Source organism: Mus caroli, unplaced genomic scaffold, assembly GCF_978045245.1.
Source record: "Mus caroli unplaced genomic scaffold, Mus_caroli_1 scaffold_7, whole genome shotgun sequence".
Classification (NCBI taxonomy): Eukaryota; Metazoa; Chordata; class Mammalia; order Rodentia; family Muridae; genus Mus; species Mus caroli.
The window spans coordinates 30,025,038-30,045,960 of record NW_028227262.1 but is presented as its reverse complement, the minus strand read 5'-3'; the positions used below and the strand labels follow the sequence as shown (position 1 = coordinate 30,045,960).

The following is a 20,923-nucleotide window of genomic DNA, read 5'->3' as shown; positions in this document are numbered from 1 at the left end:
TGGGAAGCAGCAGAGCTTTTCTTAGGGTTCACTGGACCCCTCCTTTATTAAGGTCTTTCTCCCTCTCCATCACACCCAGTGACCAGTGTCTTCTAGGTCATGGTAGTAACTGTCTGCAGGCCATTTCCTCCCTCAGCATTTCTCTAGTTCACACACTTGGCCCCCAATCTACTTGGAAAGGAGCCAGACTTCTTGCTTTCTGGGGCCCCCTCGTCCCCCACAGGAGCTTGGCTTCACATACCGCTTCCACCAGGCTGCTGGCACTGCCATGGAACTGTCTCCCTGGAGCTCCAGCCTGGCTGGGCACGGTGAGGGAGACGGGCCGGGCTCTCCGGGCCATGCTGCTGTTCCCACTACAGGCTGTAGTCTCCTCAGACCAGGAGCTACAGTGGATGGATGGGTAGCTGCTGTTGAGTTTCTCGCTGGACTCTGCCCCCTCCAGCCGTAGGGTAGGGATGGGACGTAGGGGCCTGCCCCGGCTGCCTGGAGTGACAGGGGGTGTGGGGCACGGCCTGGGGAATGTGGTAGGAGAATGGCTTCTCTGCAGGAGGGGGCTCAAGCCTGCCACTGCCAATGCCTGTGGACATAAGAGACAGGAGTTACTAGGAGGCTCCACCCCTCTGCCAACTGAGCAATTACGAAGCTAATATTTTTCCAGAGAATTCTGCTTAGAATTCTGGAAGTCAAGGTTCCATCTACCTCACCGAGACCTGGTGTAATATTTAATACTATCTGGATATATTTTAAGGAACATTTCCTTCTGATATAACGGCAGTTCCCTTTTGCTACAGGACCTTACAGTTGAGTACAGCATGGGTCATCCCACGTTTAGACTGGCTCTACTGTCCGTAGCATCTGGATTCCATCGCTCTGGTTTTCCCACCAGAACAGAGAGGACAGTGATGATGTGTGGGGTACACAGAGTCACAGAGTTCACCAGCGCCATCTCTATGAACTGACCTATAGGTCTATGTGTTGTCAAGTGAAATAAGGCTTTTGAGGGACTGTGTCCATCATAGAGACCTAGGAACACTGGTAGTCATGATTTTAACTTTTACAGTGAGAAAGGCTCGTCACTGTCATTCTCAACAGAGTGTGTTTTGAACTTCTTTTATTATTAGACTGTATCCGTGATTAAAGGCTTTCCACGCCTGCCTTCTGTCCCTGACTGTTTCTGAGACGTCTGAGGGTAGGTCTGAATTTCCACCGTCACTGTGACTCTCTCTCCACTGTCCACTGCTCAGATGTGATACGTTTGTTGAAAAGAATGGGACCCTATGGGACCATATGGTGGGAATGTCCATCCCAGGGAGACAGAGAGGATGGGTTGGAGGTGCCAGAAGCATTCACAGGGAAACTAGTTTCCTTCCTATGGGCATGAGGACAGGTGGGCAAACCAACCTGGAGAAACCTTTTGAAATACACACACACTGTCCCTACAGCCTGTTTTTTTTTTCCCTCCTTCCCAGCTCATGAGGGTCCCCAGCTTCTGGGTACCTGGAAATCCAAGGGAAGCCTAATGCTATGTGCATTATCTTGGAAGGCTTATGACTATAATCCCTATTTAGAGAGAGCTTTGGCTTTGAGCTGAAGTGATATCAGTTTAGAAAACACATATGTGCACACATGCACACATACATACTTACACATGTACACGCACATAGACACATACATACACATGTTGAAAACACAGGACCCACCCAAAGGGAGTTTTTAATTAAAAAGGTAACCTGTGGTGCTCAGGTGAGAGCCCATTTGCTGCAGATAATGTATTGGCCATCGCCTGAAGTTTCTCCTCGATCTCAGAGTGAGTATGATACAGGTGTTCCCACTTTCTCAGCTGTGTCACGCCATGATGGATTTTATATAATGAGTCTCCCTGGGTCTTTTTCTTCTTCTTTTTTTTTTTTGCCAGTCTAGCCTAGTCTAAAACTCTCTATCCTTTTGTCTTAGCTTCTTGAATGCTGTGATTATAAGCATGGCCACCAGGCCTAGCATTTCCTACCCTCAACTAGGTTGCTGACAGGTGCTGCCATCACTTCTGCATTGCAGTGGACAGACAGACTGCTCTGAAGTCCAAGTTCTAGGTCCCATCAATCCCTAGGTTTACTGTATCCACTTGTATGCATGTAGCCTAAGGCAGTGTGGGGCTGGGAGGAGGGATATCTGTGCACTGTAAGGCGAAAGCTCACAAGCCCCGAACCTTCCAGTTAGACTCACGAGAGGAATCCTCACTAGAGTTTATTGGGACCTGCCTATGTGTACAGAAGTGGGCAGCCTTACTTAGGGGCAGAAGGGAGGACAGAAGAGTGTCTGGGGAACTACTGTCATTCTAGGGGGTGCGGCTGTGGCCTGGTCACAGATGTTGATACCTGATGATGAACCAGATGCAAGGGCAAGGCTGTCTTCTGAGAGATGTCTCCCCCTTGATCCTTTTGTCGCTTTAGACATTCCAGATGGAAGGAGGCCCTTCGACCTGCAAAAGTAGCCGGGGAACCAGAATCAGGACACAGGACAGATGGCACCGCCCCGTGACAGCTCCGATATCGTTTGGATCACAATGTCTACCAGGGACCAGGCATGAAAGGCTCAGTCCCCAGTTTGGTAGAGTTGAAAGGTTGGTTGAATATTTAAAAGGCAGAGCCTCATGGGGGGCTTTCTACCAGGGGGATGTGTCTTTGAAAGTGAACATGGGCTATTCATCTCTTGCTCTTTTACTTACATTTCATGCCAGGAGGCAAAGGGCACATTTCCCGACATAATTTCCCTCCTTGCCACAGGCCCAAAAGTAATGAGCCAAGCTTCCAAATCGCTGAGTCCAAATCGGTCTTTCTCATTTTTAAGCTGACCATCTCAAGTGTTTTATTACAGTGACAGCTGACTGAGGCTCACTCTCTGCTGAGGTACAAGGCTCAGTGCTATCAGCCCAAGCTCTCTTGTATGTCTGAGGCAGCTGAGTAGGTGATGTCTATGTCCCATTCCAACAGACTCTGTCTTTGGAGAGCTATCCTGTCACGTTGCATGTCTACTAGGCCATCTATAGAGGTTGTCTAAGTGAGGCCCAAATAGTTTCTCAGTTGTTACTTGCTGCAAAGCGAGGCGTGAGTTTACCTAGAGAGGCAGAGCGAAGGAAACTCCTCTTTGGAGATGGCTGGATCTCCCTCTTGTCCTCCTCTGGGCAGGTCAGTTGTCGGTGTTCATCCTCCTGGTAGGACAGCCTGGAACGGAGAAGCATTAACGCTTGTTCTTGAAGGCCGGCACCTGCCAGGACAGCTGCTCCCCCCAGAAAGCAGTTCCTACTTTCCTTAGTGAAGGCAAGGCCCATTAGTGTATCTACATCATGGTGTGGGGAGCAGGTAGCAGGATATGCTAAGAAATCTGCATCTGCTCTTAGGCACCACAGTTATTTCCTAGGCTTGCTTGTTGGGGGCCCGAGCTCTCGATATATATCCAGTGCAGAAGCCTTGTAGTTGATTTTTGGTATTTCCCCCTGGGCTGAGGATTGGAATTCAAAGCCTCATGAGTACTAGGTAAGTGCCCTGCCACTGAGCTCCTATCTCAGATCCTAGTCTTCCTTGCATTTCTGATTTCAGCCAGTGGGGGCTTTCTTGGGTATAGAGAAAGTTGGAGAATGTGTTCTAGGCCCATATAACATTCTCTTTGAAGGGTCTTACATGTCTGGCTTCACTATGGCCATTCTCAGTGTGACCACAACATCCCTTACCCCTCCAACTCTCCCCTGCCTGGCTATCCCTTCACTACCAAAAGCATACAAGCCACTGCCTGAAGGGCTCATGTAGATAGCAGAGCAGTGGCAGACCTTAGGGTGTCTAGTTGATGACTTCCAAACTTTTAGATGCTGTATCACACTGAGAAAAATGTATTATACATATCCCTACTCCCATAGACATCCCTAGCCATAGGAGACACCCCCCCTAGTTGCATGCACCCCATTCTCTGTTTCTGGATTACTTTAGTTGATATTTTTTTCAAAGACCATTGGCTATCACCCACTGATGTTCCTTCATGACCCTCCACTGACCAGTCTTCAGTTTGAGAAGCCCAGATGTATCCCAGCCCTCAGTGTAGATTAGAGCATAGATGATGCTAACATTAATATGCTTTTGTTGAGTTTATTATTATTATTATTATTTGCAGTTCTGATGATGGAACTCAGGATCACAAGCATGCCTAGCAAACACTCTACCACTGAGCTCTGCTCTCAGACCTCTTTGCATCTTGAAGGCTGACAGAGTACAGCCTGTTCGCTTTGAATCCAACCCTGCAATCAAGCACACTGATTCCAAGAATGTATATATATCTGTCTGCAGGGGGAGTTTGGGACACAAGGATCTCATATTCTGGCACTGCCCAGCCTTGCTTCCATCCCCAGCTACATAAGCCCTCTCCAGTACATTTCCTTCTTCTTCAGTTGTGCCCACTCTCAGAGACCTGACTTCTGCTTGGCCTGGAACACAGCTCCAGCTACCCTGGCTGATGGACTTGCTCTGGATGTCTGTGCCCCTCCGCACTGATAGCGCTCTGTGGGTAGCTTAACCACATTTCCCCTTCTTCTATGATCTCTTAGCTCCCTAACTGGATAGTAAAAATCTTCTGGATTTAAAAGCTGGCTTATTTGGAGTCAGGCAAGTATTTAATAAGAACAAGGATCTCTTCATCTTGGCCTTCTTTTTTCTTTTTACTTTAAGGGCCCCCAAAGCTGGTGCATACTAAAGCTCTTTCAGGCAAGTGAAGGGTATCTGTATTAGTCATAAACGCTTTACAAGGAGCCTAGAGAGGCCCATGCTTAAGTACCTACTTCTTAAACAATATTTATTTTTGCAGGATCTGATACATCCAGCACCTTCTGTTGTTATTCTGTTTTATTTATTTGTATAAATTATTATTAGTTTAACCACATAAGTATGAGGCACAGTGTGATTATTTGGCATAGGTGGATAATGTGTAATGACTAAGTCTAGTTAGTTACGCCCATTTCCTTAAACAGTAAAGTTCACTAACTATTTAGCACCATGTAATCGCACAGTATTTATCCAGTGCACTGAGATAGTTAAACAGGCATGCACTGTATGAAATGAAGGTCTCCATCTTTTTATTTTACTTTGTGTTTGGCACCTTTGGGGTCCTCTTGTCTAGTTATTTATAAACTGCATGCTGATCAGACTCTTCAGAGCATCACTTCTTACCAGATGGGCATTACAGCCACTCAGTGGATCAAGATGGAAGCTCAATATTCCCAAGAGGACTGGGCTAGCATCCCTAAGTGTGCCAACTGTGCCTCTTCAGGGCAGCCTTAAGAGAAGCTGTACCAGAACAAGTTTATTTAAGCATCAGTATATTTGAGTACTGACTCACACTAGGAAATACACCTTGGTCACAGCCCCAAAGTTTAAAAAATGCTATTTAAAAGCTTCCCTGGAAGTGCTCTGCAGTGAGACAACCCAAGCTGCAGAGGGAATCCTGGGTAGGTGTTACAGACATGCCATTGTCTGGCCTAGAGGAAGGGATCTCAGCACTGCTCAGTCCCCACTCTGTTCTACACGTAGGATGGCTTGGGCAGAAGGCTTACATATCTGTAGAGAGCAGGCTGGGCTCACTGCAGTACTCGGCTTCTTCACTCATCCTCACGCTGCGGGTCTCATCTGGAAACATCTCCTGACTCACCGTGGCTCCCTGGCTCTCTCGGGAGTGGCACCTGTAGTATCCGAGGGTGGGGAAAGTATCAGAATCCATCAGGCCTCCTCCCCAGCAAATAAGATGACATTGGCCATATACAGAGACATGGTCTATGGGTTCTGATGATGCCACAGAGCCACAGATGCCACAAGCTGTGTCAGGGCTCTGTGTGGAAGACTCAAGGAGGTCTGAATTCTGCTACCAACTCTTACACCGTGGCCCAAGACCTTTAGCTCCCTCCATGCCTCAGTTTTCTCCTCTATAATACTAAGTAGAATAACATGCATGACGCAGGGGCTTAGTCGTAATGTGATTGTTATACAAGCATGAGGGCCCAAGCTCAATCCCTAGTATTCATGAGAAGCTGGGAGCCACCAGCTGAATTGGAGAGCCCCAGGTTCAGTGAGGAATCCCAGCTCAGTGCAAAGTAATCGAAGGTACTGGATGTCAATCCCTGGCCTCCGCACACATGCATACACAAGCACATGTACCCTTACACAAACTTAAACATGTAAAGACAGACGTGGAGACTTGGTGTTGAAGCATCTTGGTCTGGGCAGTCAATACAAGGAACCACAGGCTAGCTGTGGGCAGCAGAGCCGTTAGGAGATGGCTCAACCCAACTGAAAAGTCCCTGGAAACCTATTCAATACCTCTCTGTTCTGACCCTGAAGGGAAAGCACAGAGCAGGGACCCTACACAGAAGGCTTGTCTGAGCAGACAGAATAATCTCATCTTTCCTGCTGTTGTCTGGGTAGGGTATGTGCGCCCTCATGCCCAGGCCTACCCTCCTGCTTACCTCTTAGAGTTGAGCTTCCATGCTGCCTCCTGTACTCGGACAGCAGGGGACAAGGGAGGCCCATGGCCCTCCACGGTGCTGACAGTGCTGGAGTAGCCAGCGGGATGGGGGAAGCGGCCCAGGGCAGTGTTGTTGGCATTGTTGATGTTGGCATTGGAGCCTGTGGATGAGTAGCTGCTGGGGGTGAACGTGGAGTCCACCAGCTTCTCATGGGACGGTGACTCGGTGTCAGCTTGGTTGTTCCCTGTCTTGTTGATGTGCAGTGGGCGCTGGGTGGCGAATGTCTGAGGGAAGTTGCCCCTGCTGTCACTCTGATAGTAGGTGACATGGTTGCCGAACAGGCCTCCAGCCCTCTGGGGGACAAGACAGAGGTGCAAGTGTAGAAGTCTCCATCATCTCTCTCTCCTCTCCCCCTCACCCCTGCTTCCCTTGTACGGCTGTGGTTGAGAGGCACAGGCCACAGGGGAGCAAGCTTGACTTTCAGCTTGACCTCTACCACACTCTGGACATATAGTAAAGAGAGGGACTTAGATGCTCGTGGCCCCACAGGTCCCCTACAGTACCAGGACAGGAATTCCTCCTGGGCCTGGACAGGCAAGTGGTTGCTGATCTAGAAGCTTCCCGGAAAGGTTGTTCCCAAAAGAGCACTGGAGACTGAGGTTGGGTTTCAGGGACAAATCTGAGATGGCATTCCTCCACAGAAGCCAGCCGTTTAGCTTTGAGGAGTTTGCTGGGAGTGCTGGGGGGGGGGGGTGGAGATGGAAGGGACGGCAGGAACTAGATTGTTTCAGTGGAAATAAAACTGGCCTGTGGAGCTAGAAGCTGCACTGCACAGATTGAAACTAGGTGTGTAGAGTCTACTGTCTCAATGATATCATGGCTCCCTTTCCTGTAGGGGATCCTCTGAGATTTGAAGTCAGGGATAAGTGATTTTCCCCAATATTCCTACTTTGTCACCAGAGCAAGGGGTGGGGGAAGTGATGGTTTGCAAGGTTTGTCTAATAATCCTTGATATCTGAACGTCCCTGGGTTCTGGTGACATCTTGGCTTCTAAGGTCTTATGAGAGTGGTGTTGTGTATCTCTGAGGCCATTCACTGATGGACAACTCAGTGATGCCAGGAAGGTTGCAAGGCTGGCCATAGCAGGGTGGGCTGGGCTTGGTTCCCTGTGTGCTTTATAGTCTGGGAAAAGGATCTGGGGACTGGGGTTGGCAGAAAGAACAAGGGAGGGAACAAGATGGGAGACTGTCGTACGGCACAGCAGTGTGTGATCTTTCCCACTGCATTAATATTACTCAAGGAAAAGAGGAGGAGGCCTGGAGGGTACCATTGTGACCCTGACATCACATGCTCCATCTTAACAGGGCAGCTGATGTTTGTCTGTCTGCCACATGAGAACCCACATCGAACATGAATGCTTAACCTGCTTGTCCTCCAAGAAAAGCCGTAAGTTTATATTTCTACTTAGATGTGCCAGATATTCAAATATTGGTGAATAAAACAGGCTTTCAGATTAGATGTGGCTCAGGAGTTCCTATTCCACACCTTCTGATGAGAAACTTCTCCAGGAAAATTCCTTTCTAGAAACAGGATCCCCCTGTTCTCTGAGAGCTGGCCATCTTTTGAGCTGCTGTGTCCTAGGAGGATGGCATGACATGGACTTGGCGTAGGAAGGAGGCAGGGGATCAGGAGATAGCTGATTAGGGAGAGTGGGCACTCCTCAGAGAGATCAGGCAAAACCCCAAGACTTAGTGCACTGTTGCCCCCGACTGAACTTCACAAAGGACACCAGTCATGGCACTTACCCTGAAGATGTCGTCTTCGGAGGCAGCAGACACCGCCTCCTTCATAGCCTTGTCCAATTCCTCCTCAGCAGTCAGATCCCCAGAGATGGCCCGCCGGATCTCAGGCCCAATGTCATGCAAGGTGCGTAAGCCAGCCTGGAACCCAGAAGGACACATGAAGACCCAAGTCCTTTCCACTGATCTATAGTCGGCCAGGACCTCGTGGCTCCTTCCCAAGTCCCTGCCTCTCTGCTCTGCCAGGCAGTTGGTTCTCCGCACCAGGTGACGGGTTTCCCTGGACACCCCTGCCCCCATCATCCTAGAGCAGAAGAATCTATTCATCTTTCTAGGAGGAATTAAGGTATGTTACAGGATCAGCAAGAACCAGGGGCTAGGAAAGGCAGCAGAGCTGCTGAGGGAAGCCTCTGGGCCAGAATGTGAGGGGGAGGGGGAAGAAGAGTACACTGCCTTCCCTTAGCCACCTTCGGATTACAGTGCTCACAGGGGTTCTTGTGATGGGACTTAGCCTCTAGGTAGCTAGCAGGGCTTGGACCCTCAATAGGGTCAGCGGGAGGTGACCAGGACCTTTGAGTGTGGGCACCCCCTCCAGCCCCTCACCTGGAGGGACAGTGCATTCCTTTGTGAGGGCTTGCCCACCAGCCCCTGCTCTTTTCGCTTCTTGAATTTCCTGAAGTACTCTTGGATCAGGAAGGTGGCATAGAACTTGCCCACTGTGACCTCGTCATCTAAGGCATACGGAGAAGAGAAAAAGATGAGTGACCCCACCAGGTTACCTTGATATTTTTCAGCACCTAAGACTTCTTTTATTTATTAAACTGCTTGTTCCTGTCTGTACATGGCTGTTTTTTTTTCCCCTTCATTTTTCCCTCACAGGAAAGGTCGGATCTTGTCAAGGTTACTTCCCATCTTATTTTTTTTCACCCCTCCTGAATAGACATTACTAAGTCTTGTTGGTTCCACTTACCATGAAATAGCCAGTCTTCTCACCGCCAACACAAGGTTGGCGATTTCCCTTCCAGGCAGGTAGACTGGCTTGACACGAGTCCTTGCTAGGCTGAGTGCACCAGACCACACATGACATAGTCTGGATCTTAGGAGTGTGCTAAATGGTAGGGAAGCTGTAAGCGTCCAGGAGAATGTTTCATGCCAGGCAAGTGGCCCCTTCATCTTGTGTGATATCGACAGATGGTTGGGCTGAGCCTGGGGACCTGTGATGGCTTTCCTGATCATCACTGTTCCTTGAGAGTAGCCAACTGGAGTACCCAACTCTATAGAAGTTCCGGGCTTGCTGTGGGGCAGGGACTCATTTCTACATGGAAGAGAAAACCCTGGAGATTCCTGATGAGGGAAACTGGGAATGGACTTGGAGTCCTAGGTTCTTCCAGGCCTGAGATGGATGCCTAAGTCTACACTGAATTCACTGGAAAACCTGTATCTCTTAATGAACACCAGTGCCTGGTGTGAACCTCACAGAGATACTTCAGGCAGCAAGGAAAACGATGCCGCAGAGCATGAGAACTCACACGGTGACTCCCAGCCTACCTTGCTTTCCCTTTCAGAAGTGGGTCTCAAACGGGAAGAATCACCCCCTGAAGATGTTTCCAGAATGCGTGGGTTCAACTCACATGTTAATAAAATATATGCGACAAATGAAAGTGCTGACGATATTCACACTGTCTTGTTTCCTTTCAACAGTTACTCGTTCTAAGTGTCTGCGTGTGTGGACTCCATCAGTCGTCGTAGCATTTTGTATAGGTGTACCATGCATTTGTATATTGGATGCAGTTGCTTTTAACACACCCTACTTTAAGCATTCTACTGCTGTGGAAATTACAAGCGCAGGCATGTTACCTATGATTTCAACTTTGGATGTTAGCAGGGATGGTCTGAAGTACTTGCTAGGAAAAGGGGCTTGTGGCTTGGTAGGCATGAGAAATGCTACTCTAGGAAAAAAAATGAGTTTTTAGAAAAGATATGATGAATCTCAGGCAACTTTCCTTCCAGAGCTCTAGAGCAACTCTAGAGCAGTCACCCTAGTGGCTTATGGATAAACAGACATCCGTGTATTATAGAGTTCCCATGAAAGTTCTGCCAGACCCACAGCATGGAAGGACTTGCCTATTCCCACAGATGAATATGGGGTTACAGCAGATTTCTAACCTAGCAGTTTGCATCCAAGTGTGTGTAGGACATTGCAACCTGGTAGGACCTCTGAGCCCTCAGAACGGTCCAGAGTAGAAGGATCCAGAAGCAGGGGAGACTCAAGCACGGAAGTCTAAAGGGCTTTGTCTGCCCTGCTAATGATGGCACAGCTGGAGGGCAGGAAGGAGGAGAAACCCCACAGGCTAGGCAAATAGCCCCAGTTTGCAAATGCCTGAAACACTTACCGCCTGCAGGGGGCACCACCTGGTCCAACAGCTTCATGCTGGTCCTCTTCCAGATTTTCTTGATGATGGCCCGGAGCTCCTCATTGGCTTGCTCTAGGTTCCCTGATAGAAGGAAGTGCACATTGAAAACTCCCCTGGATTCACTGGGAAGCCACGAGTGGTGGCCTTAGCCCCACAAATCGCCCTGATCCATCACAGTTGTTTCCCTTGCCTTCCTATTTCCTATTTTCTTCCCCTCTCCCCCTCTATCTTATCATCTTATCCCCCTTGTGACTTTCCTCTCTTCCCCTGTCCAAGGCCATTCTCCTTCCCTCCTTCCATGCAAGCCAGCCCAAAGTCCTTCCCCAACCCCTAAGCTGCTTTCCCTCCTGGTTAGCACCAAAGAGCCTGTGGTGCCCGCAGACACTCCTGTCTCAGCCTTGACAGTGCTTGCCCTGCAGGACAGCGCCAAGGCAGATCATGATGGAGCATTTCATAGTGAGCTCCTTGTGCTGCTGCAGGAAGTGGAGACCTTTCGAGGGAAGGACGGTCTACTCCTCCCACATACATACACAACACAGGGGCCTCATATGTATCCACAGGCCCTCTGCTGAGTCCCCCAGGGAAGGAAGTAAAGAAGTCTAACAGTGGAGAAAGAAACCAGAAGGCCTATGTTCTGGTAGTTCGGGCTTCCTCTCTCCACTGGTAAAACAGGTAGCATTAGATGTATGCTGCCTGAGACACTAGGCTCCTATTGGTGGAGAAGCAAAGCTAAAAGCCCATTGTAAGAGGGGATATGCTAGATAGGATTCTATGCTCCTCCCAAGGATACTGTCCCTTGCCAGCGGTGTGCACACACTCACTGGGTAATCCCTTGGACAGAGGATGTGATACAGGTATTCATGTGATTAGATTATGTCACACAGCACCTATTACCTGACCAAAGGAAAATGATCTCTCTGATCTAATCACAGGAGCCTATTAACTGTCCAGAAGTCATGTATATATATATACATGTGTGTGTGTGTATATATACACACACACATATCACTTTGTTTGTTGTGTATTTACTAAAAAAGATTATTTGATTTTAGCCTTCTCTGGCTGGAGGCAGACTAGTAGGACACATGGACTCTGAGAGGCCTGGATGAATGAATACTGCATACTGAGGGAAGTAGTCTCTGGGAGCTAAGACATCCCCGGGTGACAGGCAGCTAGTGGGGAAGTGGGGACCACACACTCGTGGATCCAAAAAGTAGTGGATCTCCCACAAAGTAGAGAAGAATCCTGGTCACAACCTGAATGAGGTTGGAGGTAGCAGCCCCACCCCACCCCTCCCCCCACCCCTGAGCCTCTGGAAGAAGCATGGCCTAATTAGTGTACTGAGACCCTGAGCAGAGCTCCCCACACTTCTCTCTGGCTGGACTTCGGACAGAGCTGTGAGCTAAATAACTGGGTGTTGTTTGAAGCTGTGAAGTCTATGGGGTTTGCTGCAGAGAGATGGGAAGAGGATATGGCTGATAGCTACAGTTATCGTATGGGAGGGGATGGCAAACCATGTGAGCTCTGGGGTCAGACTGCCTGAGGTCAGACACAACTCTGGATTAGGACATGGGAGGCAAGCAGTGGTGGTCATGAGGAGAGGGCAATGGCTCCTGAGCGCCTCGAGCATCAAATTCATACTGCACTGAAGCCAGAACACCTCCCAGGCATCCCAACAGCCCTTCATTTCCCTTCACTAAAGGTGGTCCAGGAGTTTTTGTTTGTTGTTTTTTTTCAAACAAGAGTTTATCATGTATCTATGATTTGTCTCAAACTCATGATCCTCCTGCTTTGGGCTTTCAGACGCTGGGATTGCAGGTGTGTACAACCCTTCTGGTCTTGGTGGTTTCTGACACATGCAGGAAAGAATCCTGAGCAAACCAATGTGCCAATGAACTTTTGCATTGGGTTAAAAAATACCCCAAACTCATGTCTCCTTGAAACCTCAGAATGTGAATTTACCTAGAAACGGGGTCTTCACCGAGCTCACTAGTGAAATAATAATGTGTTAGGTGGACCATGAATCCCACGTGATTGGTGCCATTAGAGCAAGAGGAAAAGGCCAGAGGCACACAGGTGAGTCACACCGTGAAGAGAGCAGCGGAGACAGAGGATGGAGCCAGGTACTCGAGACTACGAGAGGCCTCACAGAAAGAGCCAGCCTGCCAACACCACACTCTGGGTGTCTGCTCTCGTAAATTGTGAGAAGAACCACATTTGAGATCATTTGTTCAGACCTAAGGCACGGATGCATTTCCCAAAGGATCCTCCACATCTTTTAGATTTTCATTTGTTTCCATAACAACGCACCAATTATTATTTCATAGTGTATATGCTTATGTTTCCAGTGCTGGGGCCTGAACCTTGGGCCTTGTGCATGCCAGCCACCATTCTACCACTGAGCTACCCTCCATGTCCTAATTTAAATATCTTTAAATAGCTTCTTCTCCTTCAGTGTTCCAATTAAAAAAAAAAAAAAAGTCTTGTTCATCTTGATACTTGGCTTGGGATCAGGGTTCTGGTTCTCAAGGTGTGAGTTCATTTCTTTCTAATTACTTCCTTTTACAAACGCCTTACGGGGGAGCGGAGACTATGCCTTAGCCTTACACATGTTGGTGTTTCCGCCCATTTCTTCTCTGAGCGTGGTATTGGTTCCCAGACTTAGGTAGCATGCTCATAGCAGGCCTGTTTTGGATGAAGCTCAGCCTTGAGTCCTGAGGTATTTCATGCCTTAGTGGCTATCGCCAAGAGCCTTTATGTCTTAAGTGGGTTTTGTAACCTTTAATTAACTGTATGTCCCACTGGCTGGCTTCTCTCCTCAGGAACTCCCGCCTCCTAGCAGTGGTTATCCGTGATTGAGAATTTGGCAGCCCCTCAGTGTGGCCCTCGGGTACTGGCATCAGTTCACTGAGATCTGGTTGGCCTGTGCCGTGCATCTTCGGCATTGCTAAATCTTGGCCTCTATGCACAAATGCTTCTTATTCCTTCCTGGAGTAAAAACCTACATTATTAATTTGTACCAAGCCTTAAGTATTACAAGAAGTTCCTTCTAGAAACCATTTTGTCTTTTCTCCTTGGAAAAGGAGAACCTTCCCTTGGAACTGAAAGAAAAAAATATTCACTACAGACAATTTGGGAAGATCAGCTCTGATTCACCTTCAGACATGTGGATACACACTGTTCAGAAGTATTGAATATTAATATATCAGCAAGCATCCTTCTGGTTGTCTGTTATCTATACTCGCACATTAAGTGTGCATTGAATTCTCTCGCCAGCAACAGGCCTATTTATACCTCCCTCAGATGGAAGTTTTGCACTGACTACTAATGTCGTTGTCTGTTTGTTTTTGTCTTTTTAGTTTACCAGGAGAATTTGACCCACTTTTGTTTTTTCTGAAAGGTTGGCTTATTATCCTGACCTGGATCTTGCAGGATTGGTTCTCAGTTCCCTCATGTCTGTTACTCTCTGCAAGAACACAACTAAAGAGGGCATCTCGCTGGGTGGCCCAGGGAAGTAAAAGACGGATGCCACTGCCTTTCATTATTTCACAATATGGAAACTGAAGCAAGCCAGGAAGGAGTTACACACATGCTGTGCCCTCTTGTGTCTGCTACCCAGTGCCTTTCTGCTGCATCGAGGACACTGGCTGGAAGCCTGGGCCTCTCAGGTTGCAACAGTGATGTCAAACTCTAGTTCATCCATGGGATGTCTGTGCAGCTAGCTGTGAATGCAGGTTCCTGGGCTCCCCTCAGATATGGGGGTTCACAGATTCAGAGGCGGGTAGCCTTTTGAGCAGCTCACGGCTTTTGTTCTTCGACCACACTTAAGTTAGGCGTCTTGGGGAGCAGAAGCATCTTTTGGGGGTGTGTCCACAAGAGCAGTTCAGAGTACTTACCAGTGAGGTAGACAACAGATGCCTTCACCAGGGCTGCTGCTAACCCACAGGGCAAACTAGAAGGGCCCTTGTTGTAAGCAGCCCGGGGGAACAGCGAACAGCACACGTGGCATTCTAACCCTTAGCAATCACATGCAGTAACTTCTATTTACCACAGTCACTGCTAGTCAAGGTCATTTTTCCCACAGAGGTCCTTTAAATTTCAAAAGAGAGTTGAGCGTTTGGGAGACAAGCCTGCTGCTAATACAAGTCTATCAGGGATGCTAGACCTTCTTAGGCATCCTCCTGCCAGTGGTCCGCAAGAGTTATATTACCTTCTGTTTTGATCCTCAGGGCTGTCCTGACGAGGGCAAACAGGGTAGCATTGAACATGACTGTGCCATCACTGTTCAGAGGCATGTTCATGGACACCAGGCGCTGCAGGGGAAAGGAGGCTGAGTCAGCGACAATGGCAGGCAGGCAGTTCTTAACCAATGGCAGGAAGGCTGGGAGATTCCTGGAAACTTGGATGGGTGCAGCTGGGAGTGGGACGGGTATGCACGGCCTCACCACAGTGTTTTCAGCTTTCAAAGCTTTTTCAGGGAGAAACTGGGCTTTGTGGTTAAACACTCTTGTACCGCCCCCCCCCCCCCCAATTCCTTAGACCCTTGCATCCTCAAAGGGTTCTTTCCCGCTCTGTGCCATACCTACAGATACAGTTGTGCTATCTACTAGCAGCAAGAACAGCCGTGTGCCAGGCCTTTTCTAGGCACCACTTGCCTGCCAGACAGAAATATCTATACTCCCATGGATTGGGAATATGAAAAGGCTCTGAATATAGACACGCTTACCTCTCCTTCAAACCTAATCTCAGACTCACTCACTCTAACAGGAGTTTGCTGCCCTCCACCCCTGAAACCTGCTCTCTTGGCATCCCACTCCCTTGGTGAGCCAGCAGCACACACAGGGGTCATCAGGAGAAAGAGCAGAATGCCCATTGTGAATGGCAGCAATGTCACCTCTTACACCACATGGGGTCTTCCTGTACATATTTTCCTGTACATATTTTCCTGTACATATTTTCCTGTACATATTTTGCTAAGGGTTGGATTCTTCCCAAGCGAACACATTATTCTGAGTCTCTTAGATGCCAAGTTAGGAAGTTCCAGTGCCAGCTGTCTGCCCTCTCAAGCCCATCTAGAGGTCATGACCTGTGCACCTCAGATACCTCTAGGCTGCTTGAAGACCTTACATTTGATTTGAACTTCTTACAGCTTGAACCCTAAATGTTATCTGTAAAGGCTCAGTTCCCTGTCTCGGTACTCTTGGGAAATGGTGGAACCTTCAGGAGGTGGGGTTTAGTGGGTAGACGTTACTGGGAGCCATGTTCTTGGGGAGGGTATCAGGATCTAGGGTTCTTTCTCTTTCTCCCTCTCTGCTCCTGAGGTAAAGAGGCCCTGTATTGAATGGATTTCTTCCAAAAACTCCAACCATAATGTCCTAGGAGCTGCCACAGACCCAAGTCATAGGCCCAAGTGATTGCAGACTGAGGCCTACAAAACTGAACCAAAGAAATTTTTTTTTTAGGCTCCTGTTTCTCATATGTTCTGGACCCTTGGAAACTTCCAGAAGTTTTTATGGAATAGGCAGGGATACTGGTTAGGAAGATATGACTACCACAGAGCATGAGTATGTGTCCTATGCTTCCTCAACTCTTTTATCCATAAATGGATTATCCAGGGAGATCAATTACTTGACCCTTTGTGTTTCTTCCCGTCTACAGCTCCTCTCTCTGCTATCTTTTTCCCCAGCTCTTTCTGAGCTCATCAGGATTCTCACTGAAAACACAGACTCCGGAGGATGGGGGACGAATGGTAATGGAATGAGGGACAGCCCTCAGCAGTTACAGGGTCACATGGCAGGATCAAGAGCAGATTTAAGTGTGTTTACTCTCAAGTTCTGCCAGAGGCTGTGCTTATCAGAGCCAGTGTGTTTGTCCCAACTGGCTTTGGATCACAGACTCACTTAGGAACTTGATAGAGCCAACCAACCAACCAACCAACCAACCAACCAACCAACCAACCAACCAAGCAAGCCAGCAGATCCTAGTCTGGGTAAAGCTTGCATTTTGGTGAGATGATAGAATACTGGTGGCCTCTCTAATGGTTCTCTGATTTCAGTTAAAAAAAATCCCTAACCCATCCCCCTAGGTCACCTGGATGCCTGGGTGGTGGGCTGAGGGGCTGAATCAATCCTTTACTCAGATAGGATATCTATTTCTCTCACCGGGGCACAAGGCATTCACCATGACTATTGTTCTTTTATAGCCTTGGGAATAAAGATATGGAAGAGTCCTTAAAATAGAATCTTGCTCACATTTGTTTCTTAAAATACCTAAAGTATCTTTATTCCCTTAATAATCACAAAGGAAAACACGGAGCTAGCCTCCCATGTTTGTCCTTTCCCTCAGGGATAGCCACTTCTTACTTTGCAGGCCACACGGTGAGGACACAACTTCCCAAAACCCAGTGGGGGTTGAATTCGACGGAGGAGGGTCACCACATCCAAGTGTTTGATCCGACCCCTAGAGAAGGAAGGACAGAAGGAATGGCGATCAGAAGGCCAGCATGCAGGTACTCTGGTAGGGCCAGATGCAGGGGTGTTCCTCCAGGGTTGTCTGCAGGCTCTGAGCAGTACAGAGACACTCGATGGAACTACAAATCCATTGCACATGTTATAGTTCAACACAGACATCTGTTAGCACTATATTCCAGGTAGAATGGACATTAGTGATGCAATTAAATCCCAGTATGTTTTGTTGCTCAGCCAACTAACCATTTGGCTGGAGGGGATTTAGGGATGGTCAGTCAACAGTTATGGGTAAATAAGAGCTTCTCTAAACCAGAGGTTGAGATGGAGCTAAAGTTTACCTGTCCCTCAATGACCCGATATAAGTTTTTCTAGTTTCCTCTGACACTAGAATCTTTTATTCTTCCATTCAACTGATATGTTCCCCAGCTCAGTGAACAGTACTTGGCCTCATCTTGCCAGCTTTCTGATTATCTCAGCTAGCATACCCAGTGCTGACCCTCTCGTACTTTTTCTACAGGCCACTCAACCCCCTCTCTCAGCATGGGAGCCACAGGTCCCTCTAGAAACTTACTTGGCTTCAGGGTCATACTCGGCCCAGATTCTCTTGAATTCATCCAGGTGATGGGGACCGAGGATAGACCAATCCCTAGTCAGGTAGTCAAAGTTGTCCATGATAACAGCTACAAAGAGGTTGATGATCTGCAGGGAACAGTTGGCACATTGAGGTGTGTTTCTCAGACTTTCACACATGTGCTGCCTAAGTCAGCCCACCTTACCAGCTAGTGTCCACTAAGCCCACCTCACCAGCCAGTGTCCACTAAGTCCACCTCACCAGCTAGTGTCCACTAAGTCCACCTCACCAGCTAGTGTCCACTAAGCCCACCTCACCAGCTAGTGTCCACTAAGCCCACCTCACCAGCCAGTGTCCACTAAGCCCACCTCACCAGCCAGATTGTAAGAATTTGGGTTCCTTGGACATGAATTCAACACTGTTCCCTTGAGCCATTGTGAGGGATGAACCCTTCACGTAGACAGAACAGCTTCCTTTCCACCAAGAAGCCAGTGACAGAGAGAAGCTCTGTCTGGCCATCTTTCTCTTACTCCTGAGCAATGTACCAGAGGCATACAAGTTCATGCCAAGCTTCCACACGTCCTTGCCTTCTATAGCAATGCTACCATGACAAGAGCTGTAAATGGATGAGGAACCTAGCTGAGTTGCTCTGGGCCAAGGCTTCTAGCTCTTTTCAGGGGTGAGGCATCTCTACTAATTCAGTCTTCCCAACTGCTTTGGTGGGACTGCCCTGATCCCACGCTGCCCCGAAAGTGACTCCATCTCTGTGTGGTCGAGTCCTACTTCTGCTTACCAGGAAGGCACAGAGCATGTAGAAGCTGATGAAGTAGAAGACAGCAAAGCTGCTGCCACAGGGGGTCTCCCCTTCCGTGCTGTTGCTGGGCTCAGACTCTGGGGCACACTTCTTGCCTGGCATGCAGGCCAGCATGATGTCCTGCCAGGCCTCTCCGGTGGCACACCTACAAAGAGAGGCAAGAGCGTCTGACCTCAGCTGACCACTCCCACCCATGCAGGCAAGGATCCCTTGGCCTCACCTTTCAGGAGGAATTACCAAAAGGAACTGAGCATCTGACAGCCACCAAACGCCAATCATGTTCATTAAATATGGGCATCCGAAGCCTTATTCTGAATGTTTCAAAACTTTAGACGCACAGTAAGTTCTGAAAACGTTGTCTTTTATCTGTATGGCATTTTTACATGAGGCTGTGTAGACATAGATGTAGTTTATTTTCACTGCTACACAGGAGTACTCGCTCTATGAGTATATTAAAAAAAATCTACCCTTGTTATGAGTGGGTTTCTCAGAAAGGTTATTCTTGCTGTCACAGTTGACATTGCAGTGAGCATGCAGGTCCATGACTTGGGTGTCTGCTTAGGAACGGAGCCACCAAGTCGGGATGCTTCATGTCTTCATTTTGTCCAGGTGGCACTTGTCCGGTTCAGACCAGTGTTGTCCATGTCACTGGTGTTCGTGAATTTTAAAGGACATTCCTTAGGTGATGGTGTGGAATGGTAGATACTCCACTGCTATTTAAATCTGGCTTTTCTAGGCCACCCTGGTCTACATGAAGCCCTGTCTTGAAAGGAAATAAAAGAAATATCTTTCTAAAAATTTGCCTTTAAGATGATTATCAGGATGAGAGCTTTGGTTTTGGACTCTTCTTGACGGCATGTTCATGGTTTTGCTCATTAGAGTGACGGGCTATGTATCTCCTTGTTCATTTGAAGGGTCCTTGGTATTTTCACAATAATTCCTTTGTTAGTTCCATGCTCTAAAAGTCTCACTTTGGTATACGGCTTGTCTATAGCTTTATTTATTTTAATTGTAATACATTCAAATCACACACACACTCATACATACTTTCTCTCTGTCTCTGTCTCTCTCTGTCTCTCTGTGTCTCTCTCTCTCTGTTTAGAGTGCCACCACAGCAACCGAGGCTCTAAACTCAGGTCCTCGTGCTCACAGGACAGGGACTTTACCCACCAAGCCATCTCTCCAGCTCATCTGTCTTACATTATCGCACTGGATAGAACTTTCAACAAAATATTGACCATAAAAAGTGACAGCACACTATCTTGTCTAATGTAGTTACTGACTGGTTAGCCCAAGCTGGTGATTTTCTTGGTGGCTCTCCCAGCTCACTGATCTACCCACTCTTTACAAAGCTGATCTGCTAGCATCTTCCACACTTGCCTGTGTCCTTTGTCTTTGAATGGCTGTGCCCCACATCTTAGTGTTTATAACGCCTTGTTTCTGTTTTTAAACATCTGTACTAGTTCATCTTCTAGGCTGAGTGGGGAAGTTCCTGCCTCTGTTACCGAGTTTGCATGACTAGGAATGATTTATTCCTCACTCACAGATGAAAACACACCATCGCGGGCCTTATAAAAGGGTGGGATTTTGACAGCCTTTTCAAGATCTACTGTAGTTAATGCTCCTCGTTTATTGAGAGCATTTCAGTGTTAACATTAGCACTAATCTGCACCTCGCAGGGAAGGCTGCTACCTCTGATAAGCTTGAACTAACTGGCTCTACTCACTTTGATTTATGTGATTAGTGGCAGTCCATAAATCTATGCTCATGGAAAAATTTTCAAAGAAAAATTTGTTCTCTAAATTTGTAGTTTCTTGACTTATCAATGCTTTTCTAGTTAATCTTTTTTCTTTTCCTAAAAAAAAAACAAAACAAAAAACTATCAAGATCATTTTATTGATGCCCAAATATTATTGGATGTGTGGTCTTACCCTGGAGCAAAGCTTTTCTTCTTAATAAAATTTGTATAATTCATATTTTCCTAGATAAAAGCATGTACTTCAGGCAGATGTGTGGCACACACTTTTAATCTCAGCACTCTGGAGACAGAGGCAGAGGTAGAGGCAGGGGGATCTCTGTGAGTCTGAGGCCAGCCTAATTTATATAGTGAGTTCCATGCAAGCTAGGGATAAGTAGACACCCTGCCTTAAAATAATAATAATAATTATAATAATAATGATGACGATGACAACAACAACAATAATGAAGTGCTTACTTCATTTAGATCCCTAGATTGGTATAAATTTGCTCATAGCACTTTTTTCTGCTTCTGTTGTTGAGCTTTTATTGTTTGTTTGTGTCTTTTTTTTAAAAATTTGACTTTAAAGTATGAATACTTTATTTTTACCAATTGTTGATCCAC

General features: G+C 47.5%; 1 protein-coding gene across 15 annotated transcripts in view; it reads right to left on the bottom strand.

Moving 5' to 3' along the window:
• Cacna1c (calcium voltage-gated channel subunit alpha1 C) overlaps positions 1-20,923 on the bottom strand; it is a 623,917-nt gene that overhangs the window by 8,335 nt on the left and 594,659 nt on the right. For all 15 annotated transcript variants that reach the window (XM_085840086.1, XM_085840073.1, XM_085840074.1 and 12 more), the window contains 12 exons: positions 18,541-18,706; positions 17,748-17,875; positions 17,072-17,168; positions 14,920-15,022; positions 10,689-10,790; positions 8,899-9,026; positions 8,302-8,436; positions 6,497-6,849; positions 5,591-5,716; positions 3,112-3,218; positions 2,373-2,476; positions 242-577 (listed from right to left, as the gene is read on the bottom strand). In XM_085840086.1, the coding sequence (XP_085696212.1) occupies positions 242-577; positions 2,373-2,476; positions 3,112-3,218; positions 5,591-5,716; positions 6,497-6,849; positions 8,302-8,436; positions 8,899-9,026; positions 10,689-10,790; positions 14,920-15,022; positions 17,072-17,168; positions 17,748-17,875; positions 18,541-18,706 (1,885 nt within the window). The remainder of the gene's footprint in view (positions 1-241; positions 578-2,372; positions 2,477-3,111; positions 3,219-5,590; positions 5,717-6,496; positions 6,850-8,301; positions 8,437-8,898; positions 9,027-10,688; positions 10,791-14,919; positions 15,023-17,071; positions 17,169-17,747; positions 17,876-18,540; positions 18,707-20,923) is intronic.